This window comes from Schistocerca serialis, chromosome 5 (genome assembly GCF_023864345.2).
Source record: "Schistocerca serialis cubense isolate TAMUIC-IGC-003099 chromosome 5, iqSchSeri2.2, whole genome shotgun sequence".
Taxonomy (NCBI): Eukaryota; Metazoa; Arthropoda; class Insecta; order Orthoptera; family Acrididae; genus Schistocerca; species Schistocerca serialis.
In genome coordinates, this window is record NC_064642.1 from 512,099,426 (window position 1) to 512,126,533 (window position 27,108).

General features: G+C 42.9%; 1 protein-coding gene across 1 annotated transcript in view; it reads left to right on the top strand.

The window, feature by feature from the left end:
* The window catches only part of LOC126482041 (trypsin alpha-3-like), a 117,271-nt gene extending 113,614 nt beyond the window's left edge, over nucleotides 1-3,657 (top strand). Inside the window, exon 6 of the mRNA XM_050106014.1 lies at nucleotides 3,511-3,657. Coding sequence (XP_049961971.1) covers nucleotides 3,511-3,657 — 147 coding nt within the window. The remainder of the gene's footprint in view (nucleotides 1-3,510) is intronic.
* The last annotated feature ends 23,451 nt before the right edge of the window (nucleotides 3,658-27,108 follow it).

Genomic DNA, 27,108 nt, shown 5'->3' on the forward strand with positions numbered 1-27,108 from the left:
CTTGGCTGTGCTCCGTCAGATGCCCACACCCGCGAAGTCGCCGCTGGCTGGTGAAGGCTCCACGAAGACTCTCGTTGACTTCCGAAGGACTCTTGATGGTTTAATTGTTTCGTACATGTGTGCTTTAGTTGCACATAAGTCCTGTCACGGTCGCCACGGTGTAGTGTAACGACGTAAGTTTGTATAAATGATTTTCTTTTGACATATGACGATGTGCAGACTTCGTCACCTACGTCAGTTACAAAACACTTCAAAATTATTTAAATTCTTTTTGAAGTTGTCTGTGAATGGTTCTTGAACGAAACTGTAATTAAAACATCATCATTTGAGTCGTATGCGCAGAATTACGTCATTCAGTCCAATTGGTTTGCGCAAACTTTTTCAATTTAGATGTCGTTTGTTTCTTCTCAGAAATTATATTAATGCAAGTTACCTGCTTTAATAGATATTAAAACCACATTGAATAAACTTTCAAGACTCAAACCCGCGATGAACGTTGTCAAAAATTAATAATCTTCTCAAATAAATCAGTAATACTTCTTCCATAACATAATTCTTCATAAATAAATTCTCGGAACACGTATTTAAACTTTTGTAGTATACACTAATTTATTATCTTCATGTATACTATATATAGACGTGAACATGAGCCTTGAGAAGATAGGACTGAACATTTACAACATGATTAAACTTCCTATGACGTCATTGTTGTAGAAACATTACAAATTCTTATTTTTTCAGTTTTTAGAAGCATGACACAACAATTCGGTTTCAGGATCTTCTGTTGCTCTTGGGCTGTCGACCCGCGACGTATAGTGGCCAGCAATTTTCTCTCTGGTCCTGGCAGTGAAGATGCTGTCTCCGTTCGTTGCGCCGCCCTCTCCGTACATGAAACATAAAAATAAATACAAAACTTTAGATAATTCACAACCATTACAAATATTACAAAATACATAAACAAAACACTAAGTTAAACTTATATTCACCTGAAAACTGGGCTGACACTGGTGGATGGGCGAGGCTTCATTTTCGCGTCCCACTACACAGGCCTGTTCTCATCAGATTCAGTAGCAAACCAATATTCCGGTATACTTATCAATGTCACAAGCAGAATGAGAGAGTGTACTAGAAGTATATGAGGACTCTCGACAGATGATTCAATATGTAAAGGGATATCATAATCTAATGGTTATGTGGGTTGGAATGTGGTTGTAGAGGAAGTAGTAGAAGAAAGGGATACGGTAGAATATGGGTTTGGTAGTAGAAATGAGAGCGGAGTAAGACTAATTGAGTTCTATAACAGATTTGAACCAGTTAAAGTGCAAACACGGTTCAAGAGTCACAGGAGGAAAAGGTATATTTGGAAAATACCCGGAGGCAAGGGGAAGTTCCAGCTGGCTTAAATAATGCTCACGCAGAGATTTCACATTCAGATACTAAATTGTAGGACATACCGAGGAACAAATACCGACTTACACCACTATTTTGGATTGACGAAGAATGAATTCAGTTTCAAGAGAATTGTCTGGAAGAACCAGTTTGAAGTTTATGTGTGTGGTGCGATAAGAAATAACGCAGTAAGCAATTAAGTTCAGGAAGAGTGGATATCTCTAAAAAGAGCAGTTACACATGTGGTACAGACAAACATAAGTGTAAGGAAGGTAACTATCGAGAAATCTTGCGTAATAGGAGATATTCTTTAATTGACCGACGTAACAAGGAAGTACAAAAATATTCAGGGGAAATACAGGGATATAGAAATATAAATCAATTTGGGATGAAATAAGTAGGATGTTCGTGGAATACGAGGCGAAACGCCTGTAAGAAATCGAAATAGAAATGATCTTGGAAAGGACTGATTTAGCATATCGAAAGGTCAAAACAACCTTCGGTGTAACAAAAAGCATCCATGGTACTAAAAGGAACTGCAAAGATGAAACGTGTGGAAGGAAGCAGAGACCTGAATACGTGCAACAAATACTTAAAGACGTAGGGTGCAAGAGCTACTCTCAGATGAACATGTCAAACGAGGGAAATTCGTGACGGGCCACATCAAACCGTTCAGAAGACTGATAAAAGAAAAGAACTGCTAACTTTCTAGTTTCGCGGCAACAAAATATCAACTCAAGATACTTTGTGATTCCTGTTTTGTTCGTAAGGTCACGTATCTACGTGAAAGGTGCGAATTTATGTCTCATAAAAATTTACATCAAACATCTTATTGAGATATACCTGATTATGTTTCATTATTTTAGAAATTTGTACAGACTTACTCAGTTTCACTCACTCTGAAGAAATTAAAAAGGGTTACTTTGTACCAGGAATTTGTATTTTAATGTTGAAGATGTGATCTAACCTCATTACTAAAGTTATAATTTTGTATCTGAAAGATTTCCTTTTGGTACTGTTGTGATCTAGTGCAAATCTTAAATTAAGATGTTTGTGGTGAATGTTGAAATAACTGGGACATTGTGCAAGCACATTAAGAGTCGCCCTAGTCATCGAGAGAAGTCTGCCAGGGAAGTTTAGCTCTACACTTACGAAACTAATTTATTGAAACCTTTCGTTATTTTACAATAAACTTTAAGATTACATATACGAAGTAAAATGATGTCATACGTGTCACGACAAAAGTTCATAATTATCACTTCAGAACCGCAAATCGAACGTCTGCTATCTCCGTAGCGGTAAAGAAAAAAGAGAATAAGGGAAAAAACATTGGTAGGATCGCTCACGTTTCGCAGGAAACTCTGTGGTATGAAGAAAAAAATGTAGAATAGTCTAATTAAATGGAAATATACAGAACTGCAGAAGAAATGAAAATCGACGAGAAGTATAGGAGAAGCAGGAAGATAATTTAGAGGCATGTGGAAAGCACACCCCTTTTGGAGAAGAAGCGGAGGCTCATTAGGGTAGGCAGACTACGAAATGGTGAAGTGGTCCATTGAAGAGAATGGTTCTTGCATTAATAGGAGGTGATTCACGTTAACAACGAGAAACATAATCCTGGTAGCCCTAGAGGGATTTAGCTCTCCCTCATTACAGATATGCATGTGGTGTGTTAACCAACATACCACTTAGATCACTGGAGTTTTTCGAACGAAAACTGATCTGTTTAGCACTATTGAGGCAAAAGTTGGTCGTAGCATTTTCTTCTAAAGCACTGCAGGGCACTAAGTCTTACGACATTCCATACCTCAACATAATAGCAACAATCAGAACCCTGTTTATTTTGATTTCTGTGCTACGATTAAGATGAGGTGATGAGGTATACGGGTGGGGAACAAAATAGCGAAGTGCAAGCGAGCTGATAAACTGCTAAACAAGATACAGGCCACGGCCGTCGACGCTTATCTGCTGTTGCTAGGCATACGCTTGATTGTTTTCTTGGATCAGCCGCTGGCGCGGAGTCTTCAAAAGACTGCATTAGGTTCATTTACAACGTTCCAGGACAATTCAAGTGTTGTACAATATGTGAACAACTTTAAGAATATTTCTTTCTTTTTTCAGGGAGATGGTGGTGGTCCGCTGCTGGTGAACGGTCAGCAGGTGGGTATCACCTCCTGGGGTGGTTACGACTGTGCAACTGCAGACTCGCCAGGTGTCTTTACTGAAGTTTCCAACTACGTCGACTGGATCAATCAGAACGCAGTCTGATGTGGACAGCTTCCTGATTTTTTCGTGCTCTGAACTATAGTAACCACAATACTAAGCCTTAAGAAATAATACCTACTTTGTTCGCCACATTGTACGTTTATTTCAGTCTGTGCCTGGAACGAATCAAACCACCTGACAAAAATCAATGTACACTGCTCCGTGTCGACGACAATAAGCACTGACAAGAGTCTCAGAGTGACCTACTCCTTAAGATTTTCTTTAGAAGAGATTTTCAAGGCGTAACCAAAAGGACGGCCTCAAACCCTGGTGTTGTCTGACCACAATTTCCTATGTATGTAGTTACTGTAATGCTTATTGTTTCTTTCGGTTTTACTTGAACACGTACGTGTCAGCACTGATGAACAACTCATAAAAAGAGTGGCTTACAAACAGTGTGGTTAAGTTAAGATTTTCATTCAAGTATCCTGAGCAGGCAAAAGGGGAACAGAATTTTTAAACTGCAATTAAATACTTCATTAAATGAAATCGATAACTGGTAAATGGAGATTCAATGTGCTACTTGTTTCGAGTTCAGAGCGATGTTGTTTTTCCAGCGAAGATCATCGACATGCCTCTAAAAATCCTTGTGAACTGCGGTTGTATATGAGAAACTTGTCTAGCACACACGCACCAACGCGAGAAGTCTCAACGACAGTTTCGTTCGCCTGACAAAGAGAAAGACATGAAATATTTGAATGATGCAAAATTATAGATTCTGAATCTCAGAGAGGGAACGAAACAGATGGCGGCACTCACTGGAGTATAGTATGCATAATTAATTATCCACTACGTTTGACCATCACTTTTTACCTCGATAGCTAATTTTTTCGGCAATTGCGAAGCGTGCTATGGCTTCCCAAGCTGGGGAACAAAGGGGGAGAAGAACAAATAATTTTCGGTTTTCTGGAAACCGTATTAGTAACAGAATCAGAAGATGGCGGCCCTGTTGAAAAAATAGCTTCTAGCCTTATCATTCAAAGCCGGTTGGCGCTAACGATTCAGCGGAGAGAGATACATTTCGCGATACGATGTGTTTGGTGCCTTTTCAGAATGGAAAACGTGATGATGATGTTTGGCTCGTGGGGCTCTCAACTGCGCGGTTATCAACGCCCATACAAATTTTCGATCTTTACTCAGTCCAGTCTCGTCACTTTTATGAATGATGATGAAATGATGAGGACAACACAAACACGCAGTTCTCGGGTGGAGAAAACCTCTAACCCGGCCGGGAACCGGACGCGTGACCTCGTGATTTAGACGCAGAATCCCTAGCCACTAAGCCAGCCACGAGCTGCGGACTGAAAAACGTGAAAGCTCCAAGGGTACCCCCACGCTATTCGTCTGAACAGCTGCAGGAGGGATGTCCTGCCTTCTTAGTCAGGTCGGAAATGTGTGGAGGTGTTGCGTTTTAGAGTCCACCATAACTTAGGTGGTGGGGGAGATACTGCATGCGCAATGGTTCGTTATTACTTGCTATTTCATTAGCGATGGAGCCTTGCTTTATCGAACGGAGCGTCTTTGTTTACGACGCCTTATTGTAAACGGTCATTCGGTAGTGGTGACACAGCGATGATTTCGCATTCAGTTCAATGCTGGTCAACACGATGCTGTTCCATCTCGCCCAAAAGTAAAATGATGGTTAAACAACTTCAGAATGATAGGAACGGTGAGATCTGGAACAGCTTGGGGAGGCGTTTGGACTGTTAGAACATCAGAAAACATCAAAATATTTCGACAAGCTGACGAGGTCAGCCCTCGATGTACAGCAGTACGAAATGCTCGCTCTTTGCTCATTTGAGATATGTCAGTTGACTGCCTTTTGCACTTTGACCTTCACATTCATCCTTTTAAAATCATGATCGTTCAACAACATATTATGCATATGTTATCCCAGTTCTGACATGCCCTTGGTAAATATTTTTTCAGTCACATTGTCCTGTTTGCGAGCGACAATATTGTTTGTGTTATGTCTTTCCAACTGATTTGGAATCCTGTAATACGTCTGGCTCAAGTGAAAGACATCAAGTTTCATACGACGGCCAAAACAAACATTTTTGGATAATGGACCTGGTTTTCCACCACGAGATATAAACGCACTGTTTGGTTTTACTTTCTCAAGTGGCGGAATCTCACTGCTTCCACTGAATGTCTTGTATACTACTACCTCAATGCCATGCAATATCTCCTGCAATACATGATATATGGATTGAAATAGAGTTTTTGAAAATGTACATACATGTTCAAAGTGAATCTTCATGATACATGTTAACAGAGACAGATTAAGACTAGTCTTCCTATACTCAGATGCTCTAACAATCAAGGCACTTATATGATCAGGGAGCAGTGAGACTTTCCTTTCCTCCCCATGGGTTCCGCTATCATTGCAGGATCAGTCACTTATCCTTGTGGTGAAGGTGCCTCATACGATCAGTCATAATAGCATCTGTACATTTACATTGGCATGTGGAGAAATTTATAGGGAAATAAATAACATGTGTACAAATCTTAATCTTTTTCCCCTGTTGTATACGCTACATAACGTTACCGGTGTGTTGTTGGGAATAGTATCGATCTGCGTTATCGACCTGCTCTGCAAGGCAGCCTACATGTCTGGCCCCTTATAGGCAATCTGGTAGGCAACGCACCAAATGTGGATGTGTTGCCTCCGCCCACCTTAGGCCCATCCAATCCTGCCTTCACGCAGACTTCTGCGTACAACAATGTGTCGTTTCCAAGGTGATTACCATCAGCACATCGCAGAGAGCGCACTACATGGTTTTCAATTACACACTCAGAGTATGCCCCATGTCATGAAGTTGCTGGACATATTCCGGTTTCTTAGCAATGGCATATTCCGCTGTATTCATCCAACGTGAAATACCTATGCATCTCCAACCCTGATATTCTTACGTACAAATACTACATTTTGGAAAAGACGACATGGTATAATGACGACAGTGATATGTTCTGACATCAGGCTGGAAGGACACCTACCCTGCAACCCTGAGGGAAGGGTTACACTATGATCCAAGCTACGTAATGTTGTATGAACACCTAAAAGACGTCAGTGTATGTGTGTATCCCGATACATTGCCCTAATATCACAACGTCGATTGGTTGCCTATAAGGGCTGTCCTTCCTACCAGAAACGACACGAGATCTGTAACAAATACTGACAGACAGTGAAATCCTTGACATGCTGCTTTGTGATGTAACCTGTTACATGTCTGCTGACACAGCGCTCAAAAAGAAAGTATGCTACAATTCCCAACGGCACTCTTGCAGTCACTGGCACTGTCTGGCACTCCATTACGCTGTTTGGCGCTGAAGACAGCACATGCATTCTGTCACTGCGAAATCTAAATGTACCAAACTTCACAATGGCATGCAGTTGTGCAAGACTGAGACATTAACAAATGTGATAGATGCAACAGTCTTAACATGTAGGGCTGCCAGTGAATCAGTATCCATGTCTTGTATACTGCTAATTCAATAGGGAATCCCAGTACCCTTTTGTGGGTTAGTGATGCCTTACAATTGACTTTATCTATCTTGCTAGATAAAGCTCATGGGCTAAGTATGGAGGTATGTGGCCTCAAGTTTACGGTACCCTATTTCGCGCATGGCCAGTTGTACATGGCTTGTAGCAGAGTGAGGTAACCCAGCAATTTATATATCATGGTACCTATGAACAGTACACATATTGTATATTAGAGTGTACTATTATTAACAAATGTGTCCCTACATATAATATGTTGTGTTTGCATTTCATTCCTCTATGGATATCTAGCAGTCACTGGTAGTTGGTGGAGTCTGCAACATGAGGATTATTGCTGGGACGGAGCACCATCACACAAGCACAGCTGGGGTATTCAGTGGGTGAGAAGAGGATGGACAGCTGGAGAAGTGAGGAGCTGATGGGCAGAGATGGGAAGGAGGAATGGAGGAGTGGACCTAGAGATGTGCATATTATATGTGACATATATGTACACAGATGTGGCTTCATGGCTGTGTGTGTGTGTGTGTGTGTGTGTGTGTGTGTGTGTGTGTGTGTGTGTGTGTGTGTGTGTGTATGTGTGTGTGTGTAAAGCGGAATGTATCTATGTCTGTACGAGTAAGAACCCTTCCTGGGTTCTATACCACTGTGGGCCAAATATGACGCACAGATGCCTTGCCTCGAGAGAACTAACATAGTGGGGTTTATAAAACGATATCTCTCATATTTATGAAAACACAGACATGCCTAATTTTAAGGTCCTGCCATGAAGGCTGCTCTGCACAACAGTTGTGTTATGTGAGAATGGTATCGACCTGGCACATCAGCCAGCTTTTCGGGACATCCTACTCATAAATAGCAGAAAACCGTTCTCCTACTGCCAATGTGTAAGTTGGCCAGTAAAACAGGTGTGTTATGTTGTAATAGTATAGGCTTCCTTTGCATGGCTGCCTTTACATCACGGGAAATAGAGTTTTCAAGGCCTTGGCATATCGGCTGTGCTGCATTAGAGAGCGTTGTACGTGTACCAGCCTGCTTTATTGGCCACTTTTTCAGGGACTACGCGTATCGATAGGCACGCCCTGGCAGAAAGTTGAGAGTGATAAAGGAGGAGATGCAGAGAGAGGGAGGGCAGGGGGAGCTGGATAGGGAGGGAGAGGGGCAGCAGGTGAAGAGTACGGGTAGAGGTGCAAGTGAAGATCTAAAGACATAGAGGGAGGGGTAGATAGACAGACAGATTGGAAGATGAGATGGACAGAAAGAGGGGAGAGGACGGACAGAAAAAGCTGGGAGGATGGGGTGGACCAATAGAGAGTCAGAAAGGTGATGGGCAGGGAGAAAGAGGGCAGGAGGAGATGGACCAAAAGATGTCCACATTATATGAGACATAAATACAAGCAAGCACTGCAGTGGGGAAAAGGCTAGTATTTAATAAATTATGTTCAACAGTGCATGGATATTATATACTCAGTTATTTCCTGTGGAATAGTAGGAGTTGTTTAGTACCAATAATTTGTTTTTAATCTCTGTTTAGCTGATTTAGATCACTGTCAGGTAGCTATACTCATTTTAATAATCGAATTAAATGGTTGATTGTTAATCACAGAGTATATCACGCCAGGTAATGGGTGCGATGTATATGTCGCATCAAATTCAAGTCTGTGTATCTCGTTATGCCAGGTAATGGATGTGATCCATATGCCATATCCAGTTCAAGTCTGTGTACCTCGTTTTACCTTGTTATGATTGCTTTTGAAGCTTTCATGTGCATTGCGAATTGGTCCCTCGGTTTGTACTCTCTGCCTCGTAGGATTTTGTTCTTCACAAGCAGTTGCTAAATATTTGATGATCAGAAAAAGGATTCATTACTCATATTCTTGGACAAAAAACAGTTGTTTTAATTTATTTTAATTTTAACTGTTTGAAATTGACTCATGTGTTCATGATCTGGTAACAGGTCTATAGAAGCATTAATGGTTTTCTTCTGCCTATGCATTTACTAAAATCATACGTTTACCTCCATCACATTCGTTTTGTAATTGAGAGGAAACATGGTGAAAAGTCTATTAGAGATTTCAAGACTATTAATTAAAAAGTCGGAACTTGTTTACTTAGAGCAGTTACTTGCTAGGTTTCACGTATGTAGTGTTGTGTCGACGCTTTTAGAATGGGTTCTTTGCCTTTGCAAAGTGCATAAATTTAAGGGATTGTTGTCATTGTTGACATTTTTCTTTTATTTGCCAATAATGTTGATGCAGTGTTCTAGGTTTGGTAATTCATTAAACTAGTTGTTTGGTTTAGTATCTAATACCAATGCGATTATTTCCACTGCTCTCCTACCACTCATCCGAGAGTTAGGTTGGGGACTTCATGTCATCCACCTCCACAGCTCAATTCGTACAGTAAAATCAGGACTACGAGCAGAGAAAAATGTTTTTTACCAACAGGAAATACGTACTCTTACACAATGCTCACACATAGCCACAGAAAGAATACATTTTACGCCTAATAACAAACATAGCGACAGTTAATTTCGTATCTAAATTTTTTATCATGCACGGCAGCATTCAGACAGAGGGCGTGCCTCTAATTTGAGCATTACACAGGTGCCTATGCGCCGGAGACGACCTATACTCGAAGAGGGCCTGAATTCGACAGAACGCACACATGGAATGGTAACTTACTCGCATGTGACTGCACATCAACTTTTGGTATGAACTTAGGGACGTAGCAAACTCCAGTGTAAAACACTCAACTGAAGATGATCGAATAACTGTGAGCTGAAATACGGTTGCAAGAAACCGACGTCATCCGGATGCAGTTCCAGAACTTTTCAGAATGCTAATTATGTCATGAACTTAAAGAGTCACAATATGTGTCTAGTCCAACAGCAGCTGCAGTTCTGGGTCGTGGCTTACTTGGAGCTGTATGATGGCATCATCATATTCTTTTCAAATTGAAGAATTCCTCCTGTTATGGCTGCGAATGTGTGGCGAACGGCCTCTCCTTTAATCGTCTTATATTTCAACACGTTGCTTACGGCAAATCGACTCTTTTCGAAAAGTGTTACTGCTCATCTGGCCTCTTGGACTGTATTCTGTATTAACTTTTCCATTCCATGTTGTTAGTGGAAATTTAGAGAATGTGCAAAGCATGGTATACTTGGAAGTTTCAAAAGCATCAGAGAAGATTTCATGTCTGAAGCATTGTCCATTATTATGGCTGTGATTTTAAATTTGACAGTAACTGCCTTTGCCGTATTAGAAATATTTTCGACAACTCACCTTTCTTCAGACTGGAAGAACTCTAGAAACTATTACTTTGATTCTTTTCATGTATAAAATATGCCATGAGTTCGTACAGGTGTCAGCATGTCGTTGCCTACGCAGTTATTTTCAGTTTCTTCAAACAATGGGCGTTATGAATTTTGGTAACGTTTTCTAGTTTGCAAATTATAATTTATGCGAAACATGAAAATATGGTGTATCCAACGTCATTATTTTATTTGGTGTGACTGGTCTTACAAAATTTTCAAGTCTATGTATGGTGGTATTGCAAAGGAAAAAAAAGGGCGTCACAAAAGAAAATATATCTGGCTCTAGTCACGAAATAATGGTTATCTGGATACTGACTGATATTCACTTTGATTTTTTGGAGGAATATTTCATCTAAACTGGAAACTGTCATCCCTCAAGACCATTTATGAGAGACATTTTCTGGAATTTCAGCAGTTGATTGTAATAGTGATCGGCTTCCTGATCCATACCATTTAATAGGTACTGTTAGATGACTGAACTTTAGATGTGTCTTCAGTTTTGATGAGGAATCAGAAAAATAAGGAGTTTTCTCCTAACCCACAAGGACAATTTACATTTTTTACCCAGTTTTGTAATGTACATATACCACATGAAGCTACTCTATTCGGGATTAACATGGGTATCTTACATCCTCCAAAGAAGAAAAATATGTTGTACACAAAAATTAAATACTTGCTACTAAAATGTACTTTTTAAAAAGTAGAAACTAGAAGTGAGATGAAATGTACAGGCTATGTATTCTAAAATATATATGTGTGTAATATATACATAAAACATAATAATGCAACACACATACTGTTATTATTACAATGAAAGATATCCATGGTGAGCCAGACTCTAAGGGAGAGCACTGAGTCAAGAAGGAATGAAGTAAAACTTCGATCTGAATCGATGAATGAGCAAAGACTGCTGAAATCTGCTCCACACAGAGTCAGCAGTGGTGTGGAAATGGAGAGTAGTGGGCAGTAGGGAAGCTGAAAGTATTTATCACTAGAAGAGCAGAGAGCTTTAAACTGTAGGGAAGCAGAAAACGGGAAGTGGCGAGTTATATAGAAACAGAGAACAGTGAGCAGCGATCAGGAGCTGAATCATGGGATGAGACAAGAGCACAGAGAAAGGAGCGACCCCTGATCTCCTTTTTGAGCTCTTTGCTGCTCACTCATTCCCAAGAAAACTGTCAAGTACTTTCTTCCGAGCTTTCCTTTCAAATCAGGAGTGCAAGTAAGAGGCAAGAAAGTGTCATTTGTGTCAATTCGATGTTCTAACGAACTGACATCTCTTCGCTTTCTGTTCGTTCAAGGCTGACAGAAGGTGCTCCTGAAGTGAGGTGCAACAACATAGACATACACTTCACCCATGGTGTATTCTTCTGCAACACATTCTATGCCATACTGACTAACTCAGCATGTTGCAACGACACTGCTGCAGCAGCACCTTCTAGGGTTTTTGTTCTGCTCACTTGACGTCCCTCGAGGGACATTTCAGATCTGAACGTTTACTGCTCTTTCTTCTGTGTCACCGATCATTCAATCTGGAAAAGTACATGGTTGTTTGAGTGAGTTTGAGAGTTGATCACTGATCTCTAGAAGACATTTCTACTTGGTAGTCGCCCCTATTTGGTGCCCCTACTTGCTGGCACCAGTTCATACACAGAACCATTAGTCTACCAAAGACCTGTAGACCAGTCGCCAAGTGATGAAACTGCTATGAAGAATGAAAGATGCGTTCCCCACAATGGAACCTGTCATGATACTGGCTGTAGTCAGAAGCCCTGGAACCAATTGCAGTACAAATTGTAGTGCTGCTAATAATTACTCTCTTATTTCATCTGTTTTATTCAATGAACTATTGAGAAAACACTATAAATAAGCACTACTAGCATTAGTGGTGGTAGGAGTGGTAGTAATCCCTTTGCGATGGACTGAACACAGGGCAGTAGACGGATGAATCCTGCATCACCATTGTGGCATGGTGTGAATGGAGGAGGCTTACCATTTACTTCCTCATGAAGTGACAACATCCCTGTCGTGTGGATTACTTTGATGATTGCTTGTACAGTGTAGCGATGGTTTGGTGTTGTTATGGATGTAAGGAAGGGCGAGTGACAACTTGCCATCAAGAGTGTCACATTGCACTCATTTTATAAAACACTGTGTAGAGGTTTCGAATTAAATCCTAGACATTAGGGCATTGACTCGTGATCAGGAACTTCGTACCACCACTCCTTGTCACCTGTCAGCCAGATATTGGCAGTGCAAATCTTTCACAGGGATATGAACTGGCGTACCTCTGAGATGAGCCCCATCACACAGTTGTGCTGTAGTGCAGGGGGCATGAGGAGTGGTAAATGGTGGGAACTTGTGGTACATGAATACTTGTCAACTTCAGTATTATCTATTAATATTACAACTAAGCTTATCAGACAGCACTGCGTTAAATAACAAAACACGGCCTTCACTGGAGCGAAGGCACCCAGGAACCGATGTATGCATGCTGATAGCAAGTAACCACTAGCTGATAGCTCATGCCTGTACTCCATTTCCAGCTGTCATACTGCTGGTCAAGCAAACTTGCAGCTCCACCTGTACTATCCACACTACTTTCTCTGTTGCTGCCTTACCGAGTCCTTCTTGATTTGGCCTCGATAAAACGACTCTAAGCTCCTATTCCCCAAGACAACAGTGGCCATCCCATTCTCCACAAGAAGGGGCAGCTACCTCAGGTTTCTGGCAGCCAAGAACCACTCGATTCCCTAAAGCACGTTTTAAAAATTGAAGCCCATATATTCGTATCTCATGCCATGCCTTTCATCATTAATATTATCACGTAAAAGAAGGTGTAATCAGATGAATAACGAACACTTCACTTAACGAAGGTTTATTCAGCACTTGCACATACAAAAGCGCGGAACGAACTGCCTCCGCACAGAGCACATACAGTATATATACAGCTTCAGAACATTTCAGTACTATGATTCTTGACATTTATGGATACCTCTAGAAAGTACTCGAACCGAATATAGAAATTAAAATTGTACAGACCAGGTGAGTTTTGAAATCACGATCCTCCATGCAACAGTTTAATATAATAACCACTTTTTTTTAATATCATTTTGTTCGTTTTCGTTCGTTACATCTGCTCGGGGCGGATGTCGCAAGACACCCGTTTCAGTTCGTCGTTGATCCATTAACACAGTTATTTATTACAGAGGGCAGATAACCCTCTGACCGAACACGCTGAGTTACCGTGCCGGCATCACTAGACCATGGTGCTACTCAGCTTCTTCTGCGATATTGCTCCCTCCTTAAGGGAACAGCGTCTCGGTGTTACGTCCTCCTAGTATGGGAACGAGTCATCGGTCATGCTTGCTCCGACTCCCGATGACTGATACTTTTTTTGCCGTTACGCTCTTCATCACCTTTCCGCTTGTTGCCTGTTGCTGGAGTTTCGAATTTACCCTGGGTTGCAGGATCCTTGTAGGGCTTCATTAGAAGGACGTGGACCGTATCTCTGACCTTTCGTCGTCTTGTGTCGGGGCAGACATCTTCATAGTAGCGCCTGAGGAGCTTCTCAGAGAGACCAATCTTCCGGACAGGAGTGAAGATCCAGACGAGGTCACCAGGCTGGTAGATAACAGGGCGGTGGCTCGTGTCATACCTTCGGCGATCGTTTTCTTGAGCCTGCAGCGTGCGGAGTCGAGCTAACTGCCGAGCTTCCTCAGCACTGGTTAACACCTGGCCGATTTAGTAGTCGTCCACGTCACCAGGATGTAATGGAAAGACAGTGTCCATCGTCGTAGTCACCTGACTCCCATGCATCAGGAAAAGTAGCGTAAATCCTGTGGTATCTTATTTGGCGGTGTTGTAGGCAAACGTAACGAAAGGTAGCGCCTCATCGCAGTTGATCTGCTCAACAATGACAGATATTCATAGCATGTCGGCTAAGGTCTTATTAAGGCGTTCAATGAGCCAGTTAGTTTGAAGATGGTAGGCAGTCATCATGTAATGAGTGATTCTGCTCCGACGGCTTATCTGTGTCACAAGATTCGACTGAAAAATTTCCCTCGATCCGTAATTAACGACCTTGGGGCACCGTGTTTTAATACAATGTCTTCCACGATGAATTTGGCTACTTCTGATGCTTCGGCTGTTTTCACGGCTTTTGTAATTACATAGCGTGTCAGATAATCAGTGCAAACAATAATCCATCTATTGCCACTAGCAAACGATGGAAATCGTTCAAGGAGGTCAATCCCAACCTGCTGGAAAGGCGTTTCGGCTGGTCGAATTGGTATGAGTCGGCCAGGTGGTTTCTGAGGAACTAACTTTCTCCTCTCGCATTCTCGACAGTGCGACACATAGTGACGGACACTGCTAAATAAACCTGGCCAGAAAAATGTCATGCTTATACTATCGTATGTCTTAATAAACCTGGACAGAGAAATGCGTTGCTTATACTATCGTGTGTCTTAATAATATGTCCGGCCTCAGGTGTGTCATGGAATTCCTGTAGAACATCTAAACGCACATGTTTAGGAATCACTGGTAGCCACCTCTTTCCAAACGGAAGTTTTTCTTGCAAAGCAATCCGTTAACTTCTTTAAATTGTCATTTCATATCCTCTGACCGATTTAAGGCAAGCATAATTTGAGATATCTCGGCATCCTTCTTCTGCTCAGCAGAGAGATCCTGGAGTGCAGCGAGACAGTCACTATCTTCCACAAAGTGTTGATGGTCTTGCACAGGGTTTCTTTAGAGACAGTCAGCATCTTGGTGTTTTCTTCCACCTTTGTACACTATGGTAATGTCATGCTCTTGAAGACGTAGTGCCCACCTGGCGAGTCGACCTACTGGATTCTTAAGACCTGTCAGCTAACAAAGTGGATGATTGTAACAAATGTGGATGGCCTTCCTTAGAGATACTGTCGGAAATTGCACATGGCCAAGATCACAGCAAGATATTATGTTTCTGTAGTTAAGTAGTTTCTCTCGGCTTTTGTAAATGTCCAAGAAGCTTAGGCTGTAACTTTCTCTTTTCCATCTGAAACTTGCACCTGAGCTGCACAGATCCCATACCCACTGGCATCTGTGCGTATTTCTGTAGGTGCTCTCTAATCATACAGAGCAAGTACAGGGTCAGTCGTCAGAGCTTTTCGCAGCACATCGAAAGAATCTTGTTGAGCACCACCTCAGATAAATTTAGCATCAGCTTTTAACAACTCTTGGAATGACCTGGCTTTGATATAAAAGTCTTTGATAAAACGACGGTAATAGGAACATAATCCGAGAAAGCTTATCACATCTCTGATACTTTAAGGAATAGGAAATTCCGTTATACATCTCACCTTTTCTGGGTCTGGCCGCACACCTTCGTTTGACACAAGGTGTCAAAGTATTTTGATTTATTTTGTCGCAAAGAGACACTTTCTTGAATTAAGTTTCAGTCTGCCTTGTTGGGGACGCTAACGAACGGCCCTCAGTCTTTTTATATGTCCATCAAATGTCTCTGAGAACACTATAATGTCATCCAAATAACAAAGACACATCGTCCACTTCAGGTGACGTGGAAGATTATCCATCATCCGTTCAAAAGTTACTGGTGCATTACAGAAACCAAACGGCATCACCGGCCGTTGTGGCCGAGCGGTTCTACGCGCTTCAGTCTGGAACCACGCGACCGCTACGGTCGCAGGTTCGAATCCTGCCTCGGGCATGGATGTGTGTGATGTCCTTAGGTAAGTTGGGTTTAAGTAGTTCTAAGTTCTAAGGGACTTACGACCTCAAATGTTAAGTCCCACAGTGCTCAGAGCCATTTGAAGCCAAACGGCATTACTTTAAACTAATACAGACCCTCAGGGGTAATGAATTCATTTTTCTCGCGATCAGCGTCATATACTTCGATTAGCCAGTATCCCGAGTACATGTTCATGGTTGAGAAAAACTTGGCCCCTTCAGACTATCCAGTTTATCGTCAATTCGTGAAAGAGGGTATACGTCCTTTTTATCTATCTCATTAAGCTTCCTGTAATCAACACAAAAGCGCCAACTGCCATCCTTCTTCCTGATGAGGACCACTGGTGACGACCATGGGGTCTGTGAAAGCTGAATTATGTCATTCTTCATCATTTTCTCTATCTCGTCACGAATTATCCGACGTTCCGTTGCTGACACACGGTATGCTCTCTGGTTTATTGGTTGATGGGCTGCAGTACTAATCAGGTGCTTCACCGTCGATTTGTGTAATTTGCTCTTCACCTGTGAATTGAAGCATTCACAGAACTTTTGAAGAATGGCAAGTAGCTTATTCTATTGTTCCTTAGTGAGAGCTGGTGACAGTCGAGCTATAAGATCTTGTCTCGTAGTGGTAGCGCTAATTTAGCCCACAGACTCAGCATGGGAGGTTTCTATGACGCTCAGCTGTTCTTCAATTAACGGCTCAGCGTTTGCTACGCAAATGCGTCTTGGGAGGATCTGCGGTTCTCGGCGACAGTTCACTACACTCTTATAAGACGACCAATTCTAATGGCTGTGTATGGACATTATACCCACAGGAATGGTACATCTCCCCGTAGGTTTTACATATTTCCCATTGTCCACCTTCAGGAAAGACATTTTTCTGTCGACGAATACTGTTTTCTGCAACTGGCGACGGTACTTCTCCGAAATGACTGAATATGATGCTCCAGAGTCCACAAGAGCTTGGGCTGGTCGGTCATCCATGAGCATATGGACGTAGTTTCCTATCATTTTTGCAGTGATCGACGGCGGAGGATTTTTGTATTTTTCTCTTTGGCAGCCCTACCTCCAAGGAAGGTCGCACCCTTTAGTTTTCCAGGTTGCGGCGGCTAGGTGATAGGCTGGAGCTTCTAAACGGCGATTAAGACCTTGATCGGCGTGTTGGGGGGCGTCCTCTCCAGCGGCTAGCTTGCGGGATGGTGACCTACGTCGTCCTGAAACCACATCTTCTTGTTCATCTTCGTCGTCAATGAGTTGGCGTCGGCTAAGATCGGTCTGCTGTCTTCTGTCTCGGGCGTCATCAAATATCCGCCGCCTTTCTCGACAATAGCACACCACATGTCCCTGTCGTCCGCATTGGAAACATACTGGTTGGTTATCCTGGGTCTTCCAGACGTCAGTCTTCCTTGGTGCCCAAACAGATTCCTCATGTGTCACTTGTTTCCTCAATCACAGACATCGATACGACGTTTGGAGGCCGTTCAAACTTCTTGCGTGTAATTCTTTTTTGATGCATTGTTTCGATATACTGGCACCATTTTATGAAGTTGTCTGCTGTCGAAACCTCCTTCGGGAGTAGGCCTTGATACATGCCCTCAGCAACACCCTTCATGAGATGTGCAACCTTGTCTTCCTCCTTCATTATAGGTCCACTATTTCACACAGCTCAAAGACGTCTTGAATGTAAGATGTTGTAGTTTCTCCTGACGCAGTGCCCTGTTCATTAGCCAAACATATGGCGTCATCCCATTTGTAAAATTTGGCTATACGCTCATGTACCTTCAGACACTTGTTTGGATCTTGGCCATCGTCTCCAGAGAACGCGGAAGGATGTCTCATGTGGTGGCACACAGTTGCTGTCATCGTAACGTCCTCTTCTTCTTCTGTCTACGGTAGATTGCGATCTGTCGAATATGCTCGAACTCAGGTTTCTCGCCACGTAAACGGCGGCTCTGTCGTGGCCTGATGGGAGCCACTGTGTCGTCGATGATGTGGGCGATCACACGTTCCAATACCTAGCGCCTCCACCACAACAATGTCATGTAGAAGAAGGTTTAATTAGATGAATGACGAATATTTAACTTAACGAAGGTTTACTCAGCACTTGCACATACAAGAGCGCTGTGCCATTCCCAAGGCGTTATTGTGAAAATTTACGAAACTGGTGCTACAATATAAAAACAATCGTAATAAATAAAATATTGATAAAAGCTATAAAGACGATGTGTTGTGATTATTGAGGGAAGTATTGTAAAATAATATAGAAAAAAGTGCAATGAAAATTAATATAAATACGAAAACTATGTATTTCAAAGATAATCTTTGAACGAAAATAAAAATTAATAGTCAGTTTGTAATCTCCCCACGGAAAATTACCCTCTACCACGCAATAATTAATAATTATCAATCATCATCCACATTTATTCACTTTTGGAAAGTATCTGATCGGATTTTCTAGTAATATATGCGCCGACAGCTCGTCGACGCCAAGGAATTTTTCTAGTACGTTTACTCTTTGGAAGAACAGAGATACATATATGTATTCTCCATGGTTGTTAGGGACGGATAACGAGGACAGCTTCGGAAGTATCTGTTGGAAGATTGTCGGGTTGCTAAAAGAGACATATTTGCTCTTCTTCTCGCTAAAGCGAGCTATTAACATTTGTGCCACTAGCGGGTTAATTGAAGAGAGAGAAAAACTGTAAATGCAAATTAAGTAAGACTTGGAATCAACAGAAAACGAAACATGTAATGGAGATGGATTGAATATACAATTTTCCTCAAAAATAACGTTTGTGACCCTTTTATTCTAGAGTGAATGACGAATGAGTTCTTTGTCTGAATCATTGATGATTGTCTTGGCCCTGTAATTAGTGGGGAAGTTTCAGCTGTGACGAAGAGAGCCTGCAATCGACAAGTCTTTATAAAATCGTCCAAAAAGGCTTCGGACACATCTGAAATTCAAAATCTGTCGTAAAAGGAACGAATTGTTCAAACGATCGATTTTCCCAACTGAATGCAGCGCTTAACAATAATAATAGAATAAAGATCTTTTACAGCAAGCCAGCCGCTGAATGTTAAGACGAAGGGCTCCACCAGAGATTCTATTGGGCTGATTTCACGTAATGAAATATTATACACTCCTGGAAATTGAAATAAGAACACCGTGAATTCGTTGTCCCAGGAAGGGGAAACTTTATTGATACATTCCTGGGGTCAGATACATCACATGATCACACTGACAGAACCACAGGCACATAGACACAGGCAACAGAGCATGCACAATGTCGGCACTAGTACAGTGTATATCCACCTTTCGCAGCAATGCAGGCTGCTATTCTCCCATGGAGACGATCGTAGAGATGCTGGATGTAGTCCTGTGGAATGGCTTGCCATGCCATTTCCACCTGGCGCCTCAGTTGGACCAGCGTTCGTGCTGGACGTGCAGACCGTGTGAGACGACGCTTCATCCAGTCCCAAACATGCTCAATGGGGGACAGATCCGGAGATCTTGCTGGCCAGGGTAGTTGACTTACAGCTTCTAGAGCACGTTGGGTGGCACAGGATACATGCGGACGTGCATTGTCCTGTTGGAACAGCAAGTTCCCTTGCCGGTCTAGGAATGGTAGAACAATGAGTTCGATGACGGTTTGGATGTACCGTGCACTATTCAGTGTCCCCTCGACGATCACCAGTGGTGTACGGCCAGTGTAGGAGATCGCTCCCCACACCATGATGCCGGGTGTTGGCCCTGTGTGCCTCGGTCGTATGCAGTCCTGATTGTGGCGCTCACCTGCACGGCGCCAAACACGCATACGACCATCATTGGCACCAAGGCAGAAGCGACTCTCATCGCTGAAGATGACACGTCTCCATTCGTCCCTCCATTCACGCCTGTCGCGACACCACTGGAGGCGGGCTGCACAATGTTGGGGCGTGAGCGGAAGACGGCCTAACGGTGTGCGGGACCGTAGCCCAGCTTCATGGAGACGGTTGCGAATGGTCCTCGCCGATACCCCAGGAGCAACAGTGTCCCTAATTTGCTGGGAAGTGGCGGTGCGGTCCCCTACAGCACTGCGTAGGATCCTACGGTCTTGGCGTGCATCCGTGCGTCGCTGCGGTCCGGTCCCAGGTCGACGGGCACGTGCACCTTCCGCCGACCACTGGCGACAACATCGATGTACTGTGGAGACCTCACGCCCCACGTGTTGAGCAATTCGGCGGTACATCCACCCGGCCTCCCGCATGCCCACTATACGCCCTCGCTCAAAGTCCGTCAACTGCACATACGGTTCACGTCCACGCTGTCGCGGCATGCTACCACTGTTAAAGACTGCGATGGAGCTCCGTATGCCACGGCAAACTGGCTGACACTGACGGCGGCGGTGCACAAATGCTGCGCAGCTAGCGCCATTCGACGGCCAACACCGCAGTTCCTGGTGTTTCCGCTGTGCCGTGCGTGTGATCATTGCTTGTACAGCCCTCTTGCAGTGTCCGGAGCAAGTATGGTGGGTCTGACACACCGGTGTCAATGTGTTCTTTTTTCCATTTCCAGGAGTGTATTTAAAATCGTACATAAAAAAGAGAGAGAGAGAGAGTGAATGAAATTAGAGAAAATACTCAGAATCCTCCATTAGTATAATTGTTTGCCTGTCTTATCACGGATCAGCCTAAAGGCAAAACAGGAGGCCCTTACTTTACGGTACAGATTTATGTGTGAGAGTGAAGGAATCATAAAGGCAACAGATACATGTCTTTATAGACAAAACATTACACCAAGTTAGCGGCAAGCTGCATTCACATACTTTCATCATTTACAGTATAATCCATTATAAGTCCTCTAACGAGGAAGAAAGAGAAAAAGCTAACTGCTCTTCGTTTTGTTCTTGATTGTAGAAGGATGCCATTGACGATTCGTGATGAGAATGGCATGTTTTTTTTACTAATACTGTAAGAAAAAGCATTCTTGTGATAATAATAATTAATTCTGTAAATGTGTAAACTTGTGTTTTCCTTTCAATAGTGTAGGAAAAATCATCCCATAATTATTATTGAATAATTTGCAGTTTTCATATACTGAGCTGAATTTGTTTCAAAGACACCATTACCGGCGAGAACATAATTTTAAGTTTTCATTACGCCACATGGCTTAAAAATAGTAACTCACTCGCTGAGAATTATCTGCTTAAGTGATTCACTTTAAAGTGAATTAATATTTAATTGCAGAAACTGTTTTTGTGTTAGCCTGGACCAGTCAGCACGGATCAGGTTTCACGCGATTCAGTACACAAAAAAATAATTTTAATTCAGATGTAAATAGAAAATGGCTTTCAGGGAAATGTAATCAGTTATATAACAAAATTTCGATGCGAACCTCACAGAAAGCCCCGAGTCTCTTCTCATTAAGAGAACAGTGAAGCTGGTCGGATTTTAATGTGTGCGACAATTAGCGTTGCTACATTTCATGTCTAATACCTTAAACACAAACATGCTAGGCTGCTTAAACTCGCAATTGAAACATTACTCTCACAACAATCGAAGCCTTTCATGTAACCGTCAAGATCTTGGTGCACTTTAATACTGCATTTCAGCTTCTTGTTGTACAGCAGCACTGTGCGTCTGTGGACGATATCTACATCTACATCTACATCTACATTTATACTCCGCAAGCCACCAACGGTGTGTGGCGGAGGGCACTTTACGTGCCACGGTCATTACCTCCCTTTTCTGTTCCAGTCATGTATGGTTCGCGGGAAGAACGACTGTCTGAAAGCCGCCGTACGTGCTCGAATCTCTCTAATTTTACATTCGTGATCTCCTCGGGAGGTATAAGTAGGGGGAAGCAATGTATTCGATACCTCATCCAGAAACGCACCCTCTCGAAACGTGGACAGCAAGCTACACCGCGATGCAGAGCGCCTCTCTTGCAGAGTCTGCCACTTGAGTTTGCCAAACATCTCCGTAACGCTATCACGGTTACCAAATAACCCTGTGACGAAACGCGCCGCTCTACTTTGGATCTTCTCTATCTCCTCCGTCAACCCGATCTGGTACGGATCCCACACTGATGAGCAATACTCAAGTATAGGTCGAACGAGTGTTTTGTAAGCCACCTCCTTTGTTGATGGACTACTTTTTCTAAGGATTCTCCCAACGAATCTCAACCTGGCACCCGCGTTACCAACAATTAATGTTATATGATCATTCCACTTCAAATCGTTCCGCTCGCATACTCCCAGATATTTTACAGGAGTAACTGCTACCAGTTTTTGTTCCGCTATCATATAATCACACAATAAAGGTTCCTTCTTTCTATGTATTCGCAATACATTACATTTGTCTATGTTAAGGGTCAGTTGCCACTCCCTGCACCAAGTGCCTATCCGCTGCAGATCTTCCTGCATTTCGCTACAATTTTCTAATGCAGCAACTTCTCTGCATACTACAGCACCCTCCGCGAAAAGGCGCATGGAACTTCCGACACTATCTACTAGGCCATTTATATATATTGTGAAAAGCAATGGTCCCATAACACTCCCCTGTGGCACGCCAGAGGTTACTTTAACGTCTGTAGACGTCTCCCCATTGATAAAAACATGCTGTGTTCTGTTTGCTAAAAACTCTTCAATCCAGCCACACAGCTGGTCTGATATTCCGCAGGCTCTTACTTTGTTAATCAGGCGACAGTGCGGAACTGTATCGAACGCCTTACGGAAGTCAAGGAAAATAGCATCTACCTGGGAGCCTGTATCTAATATTTTCTGGGTCTCATGAACAAATAAAGCGAGTTGGGTCTCACACGATCGCTGTTTCCGGAATCCATGTTGATTCCTACATAGTAGATTCTGGGTTTCCAAAAACGACATGATACGCGAGCAAAAAACATATTCTACAATTCTAGAACAGATCAACGTCAGAGATATAGGTCTATAGTTTTGCGCATCTGCTCGACGACCCTTCTTGAAGACTGGGACTATCTGTGCTCTTTTCCAATCATTTGGAACCCTCCGTTCCTCTAGAGACTTGCGGTACACGGCTGTTAGAAGGGGGGCAAGTTCTTTCGCGTACTCTCTGTAGAATCGAATTGGTATCCTGTCAGTGGACTTTCCTCTGTTGAGTGATTCCAGTTGCTTTTCTATTCCTTGGACACTTATTTCGATGTCAGCCATTTTTTCGTTTGTGCGAGGATTTAGAGAAGGAACTGCAGTGCGGTCTTCCACTGTGAAACAGCTTTGGAAAAAGGTGTTTAGTATTTCAGCATTACGCGTGTCATCCTCTGTTTCAATGCCATCATCATCCCGGAGTGTCTGGATATGCTGTTTCGAGCCACTTACTGATTTAATGTAAGACCAGAACTTCCTAGGATTTTCTGATTAATTGCTCGAGGTAATTTTCGGATAGTGCACTCAGTATAATGTCACTCGATGCTCTGTCCCTACCACCCGTCCTAAATATTTGAGTGTCCCAGTCTATATCTGGTAAATTGAAATCTCCACCTAAGACTATAACATGCTGAGAAAATTTATGTGAAATGTATTCCAAATTTTCTCTCAGTTGTTCTGCCACTAATGCTGCTGAGTCGGGAGGTCGGTAAAAGGAGCCAACTATTAACCTAGCTCGGTTGTTGAGTGTAACCTCCACCCATAATAATTCACAGGAACTATCCACTTCTACTTCACTACAGGATAAACTATTACTAACAGCGACAAACACGCCACCACCGGTTGCATGCAATCTATCCTTTCTAATTACCGTCTGTGCCACTGTAAAAATTTCGGCAGAATTTATCTCTGGCTTCAGCCAGATTTCTGTACCGATAACGATTTCAGCTTCGGTGCTTTCTATCAGCGCTTGAAGTTCCGGTACTTTACCAATGCAGCTTCGACAGTTTACAATTACAATACCGATTGCTGCTTGGTCCCCGCATGTTCTGACTTTTCCCCGCACCCTTTGAGGCTGCTACCCTTTCTGTACTTGCCCGAGGCCATCTAACCTAAAAAACCGCCTAGTCCACGCCACACAACCCCTGCTACCCGTGTAGCCGCTTGCTGCGTGTAGTGGACTCCTGACCTGTCCAGCGGAACCCGAAACCCCACCACCCTATGGCAGCCCACACGGTCGCAGAACCGTCTCAGCCTCTGATTCAGACCCTCCACTCGGCTCTGTACCAAAGGTCCGCAGTCAGTCCTGTCGACGATGCTGCAGATGGTGAGCTCTGCTTTCATCCCGCTAGCGAGACTGGCAGTCTTCACCAAATCAGATAGCCACCGGAAGCCAGAGAGGATTTCCTCCGATCCATAGCGACACACATCATTGGTGCCGACATGAGCGACCACCTGCAGATGGGGCACCCTGTACCCTTCATGGCATCCGGAAGGACCCTTTCCACATCTGGAATGACTTCCCCCGGTATGCACACGCAGTGCACATTGGTTTTCTTCCCCTCTCTTGCTGCCATATCCCTAAGGGGCCCCATTACGCGCCTGACGTTGGAGCTCCCAACTACCAGTAAGCCCACCCTTTGCGACCGCCCGGATCTTGCAGACTGAGGGGCAACCTCTGGAACAGGACAAGCAGCCATGTCCGGCCGAAGATCAGTATCAGCCTGAGACAGAGCCTGAAACCGGTTCGTCAGACAATCTGGAGAGGCCTTCCGTTCAGCCCTCCAGAATGTCTTTCGCCCCCTGCCACACCTCGAGACGACCCAGCGATGCCCATTGGCAACAGCCTCAAGCTGTGTGACCGAAGCCAACATTGCCTGAAGCTGGGAGCGAAGGGATGCCAACTCAGCCTGCATCCGAACACAGAAGCTGCAGTCCCTATCCATGCTAAAAACTGTTGTGCAAAGAACGTCTGAACTAATCTACAGAGAGCACAAACAATTCCACACAAAATTTAAACGGTTATTAAAATACAAGATTGCCTAGTAAATGCAGTAATGCTGCTACTTGCGCACTGCTGACACACTGCTCGGCGGCGGAAGGAGACTACACGATTTTACACTATTCAGGTACTAAAACGCGATGCTACAACTCTCAAATACTACAATACGCCCGAAATTTATGAATTAAACAACGCAAATACCAAAAACATGCAAAGAAATTAAGAATTAAACTACGTAACAAATAAGTGAGCTAAGAGTATACGACTTGCTCCTGCAGCTGCTTATCCAACGGCGGCAAGGAGCACACATGAAAGGCACATGAAACATAATATTCGGATAACGACAGGCCCTCAGGAAACTAAAGTGTGTGGGGATAGAGCGCATAGGAAAAGTACATTTATTTTTATTGAAAATAGCATAGCTCGATGAAGGTGGCTTTAATGGTGATGCACCTTCTAATTTGCAACCTTTCATATCAGAAAACATCATTACGTGTTAGTAGAATTTAGTATTCTGCATTTACAACTGCATTTACCATTGATGTTGAGAATAAGTCATCTTAATTATTTCTTGTGCTACACGAACATTGACAATAACATCATAGAGTTCGGATGTTAGTACAAACCGAGCCCCACGTTGGGCGCCAATTGTACTATTCACTTTCGGTGAAATAAAAGCGAGGGCGGTAACATTAAAAGTGCAACGGTATTCCACTGTAAAATGCAGAGGTGAAAGCGGATAGGTGGAATGAGTACACTGAAGGCCTCTATGAGGGGGGATGATTTGTCTGATGAGATAGAGCAAGAAACAGGACTCGATTGAAAAGATATAGTGAATCCAGTTATTAGAGTCAGAATGTAATAGAACGTTGGAGGAGTTAAGATCAAATAAGGCAGTAGGGATAGATAACATTCCATCAGAGTTTCTATAATCTTTGCAATAAGTGGCAACATAACGACTAATCACGTTGGTGCGTAGAATGTATGAGTCTGCCGACATACCATCCGCTTTCGTAAAAACATTATCACACAATTCTAAAGATTGCAAGAGCTGACAAGTGCGAGAATTATCGCACAATCAACTTAACAGCTCATGCATTCAAGTTGCTGACAAGAATAATATACAGAAAAATGGAAAAGAAAATTGAGGATGTGTTAGATGACGATCAGTGTAGCTTTAGGAAAGGTAAAGACACCAAGGAGGCAATTCTGACGTTGCAGTTTATAGTGGAAGCGCGACCAAAGAGAAATCAAAAAACGTACATAGGAATTGTCAACTTGGAAGAAAGTATTCGACTATGTAAAATGGTGCAAGATAGTCGAAATTCTGAGAAAAATAGGGGTAACTTATAGGGAGAACGGGTAATATACAATATGTACAAGAGCCAAGGGGGAATAATAAGAGTGGACGACCAAGAACGAAATGCTCTGATTGGAAAGGGCGTAGGACAGGGATGTAATCTTTCGCCCCTATTGTTCAATCTATACATCGAAGAAGCAATGATGAAAATGAAAGAAAGATTCAGGAGCGAATCTACAGTTCAAGGTGAAAGGATACCAATGGTACCATGATCTGCTGAATGTAATTAACAGTCTAATGAGTACAGAATATAGATTGAGAGTAAATCGAAGAAGTGTAAAAGTAACGAGGGTTGCAGAAATGAGGACAGCGAGAAACTTAACATCAGAATTGTTGAAGACGCAGTAGATGAATTTAAGGGATTCTTCTACCTAGGCAGCAAAATAACCAATGACAGACGGAGCAAGGAGTACATCAAAAGCAGACTAGCGCTGGAGAAAAGTTTATTCTTGCCCAAGAGAAGTCTACTAGTATCAAACATTGACCTTCATTTGAGAAAGAAATTTATGAGAATGTACGTCTAGAGCACAGCGCTGTATGGTAGTGAACTTAAAAGGTGAGGAATGAGAACGTTTTGCGCAGAATCAGAGAGGAACGGAACATGTGGAAAACACAGACAAGCAGAACGGTCAGGATGATAGGAAATCCGTTAAGACATCG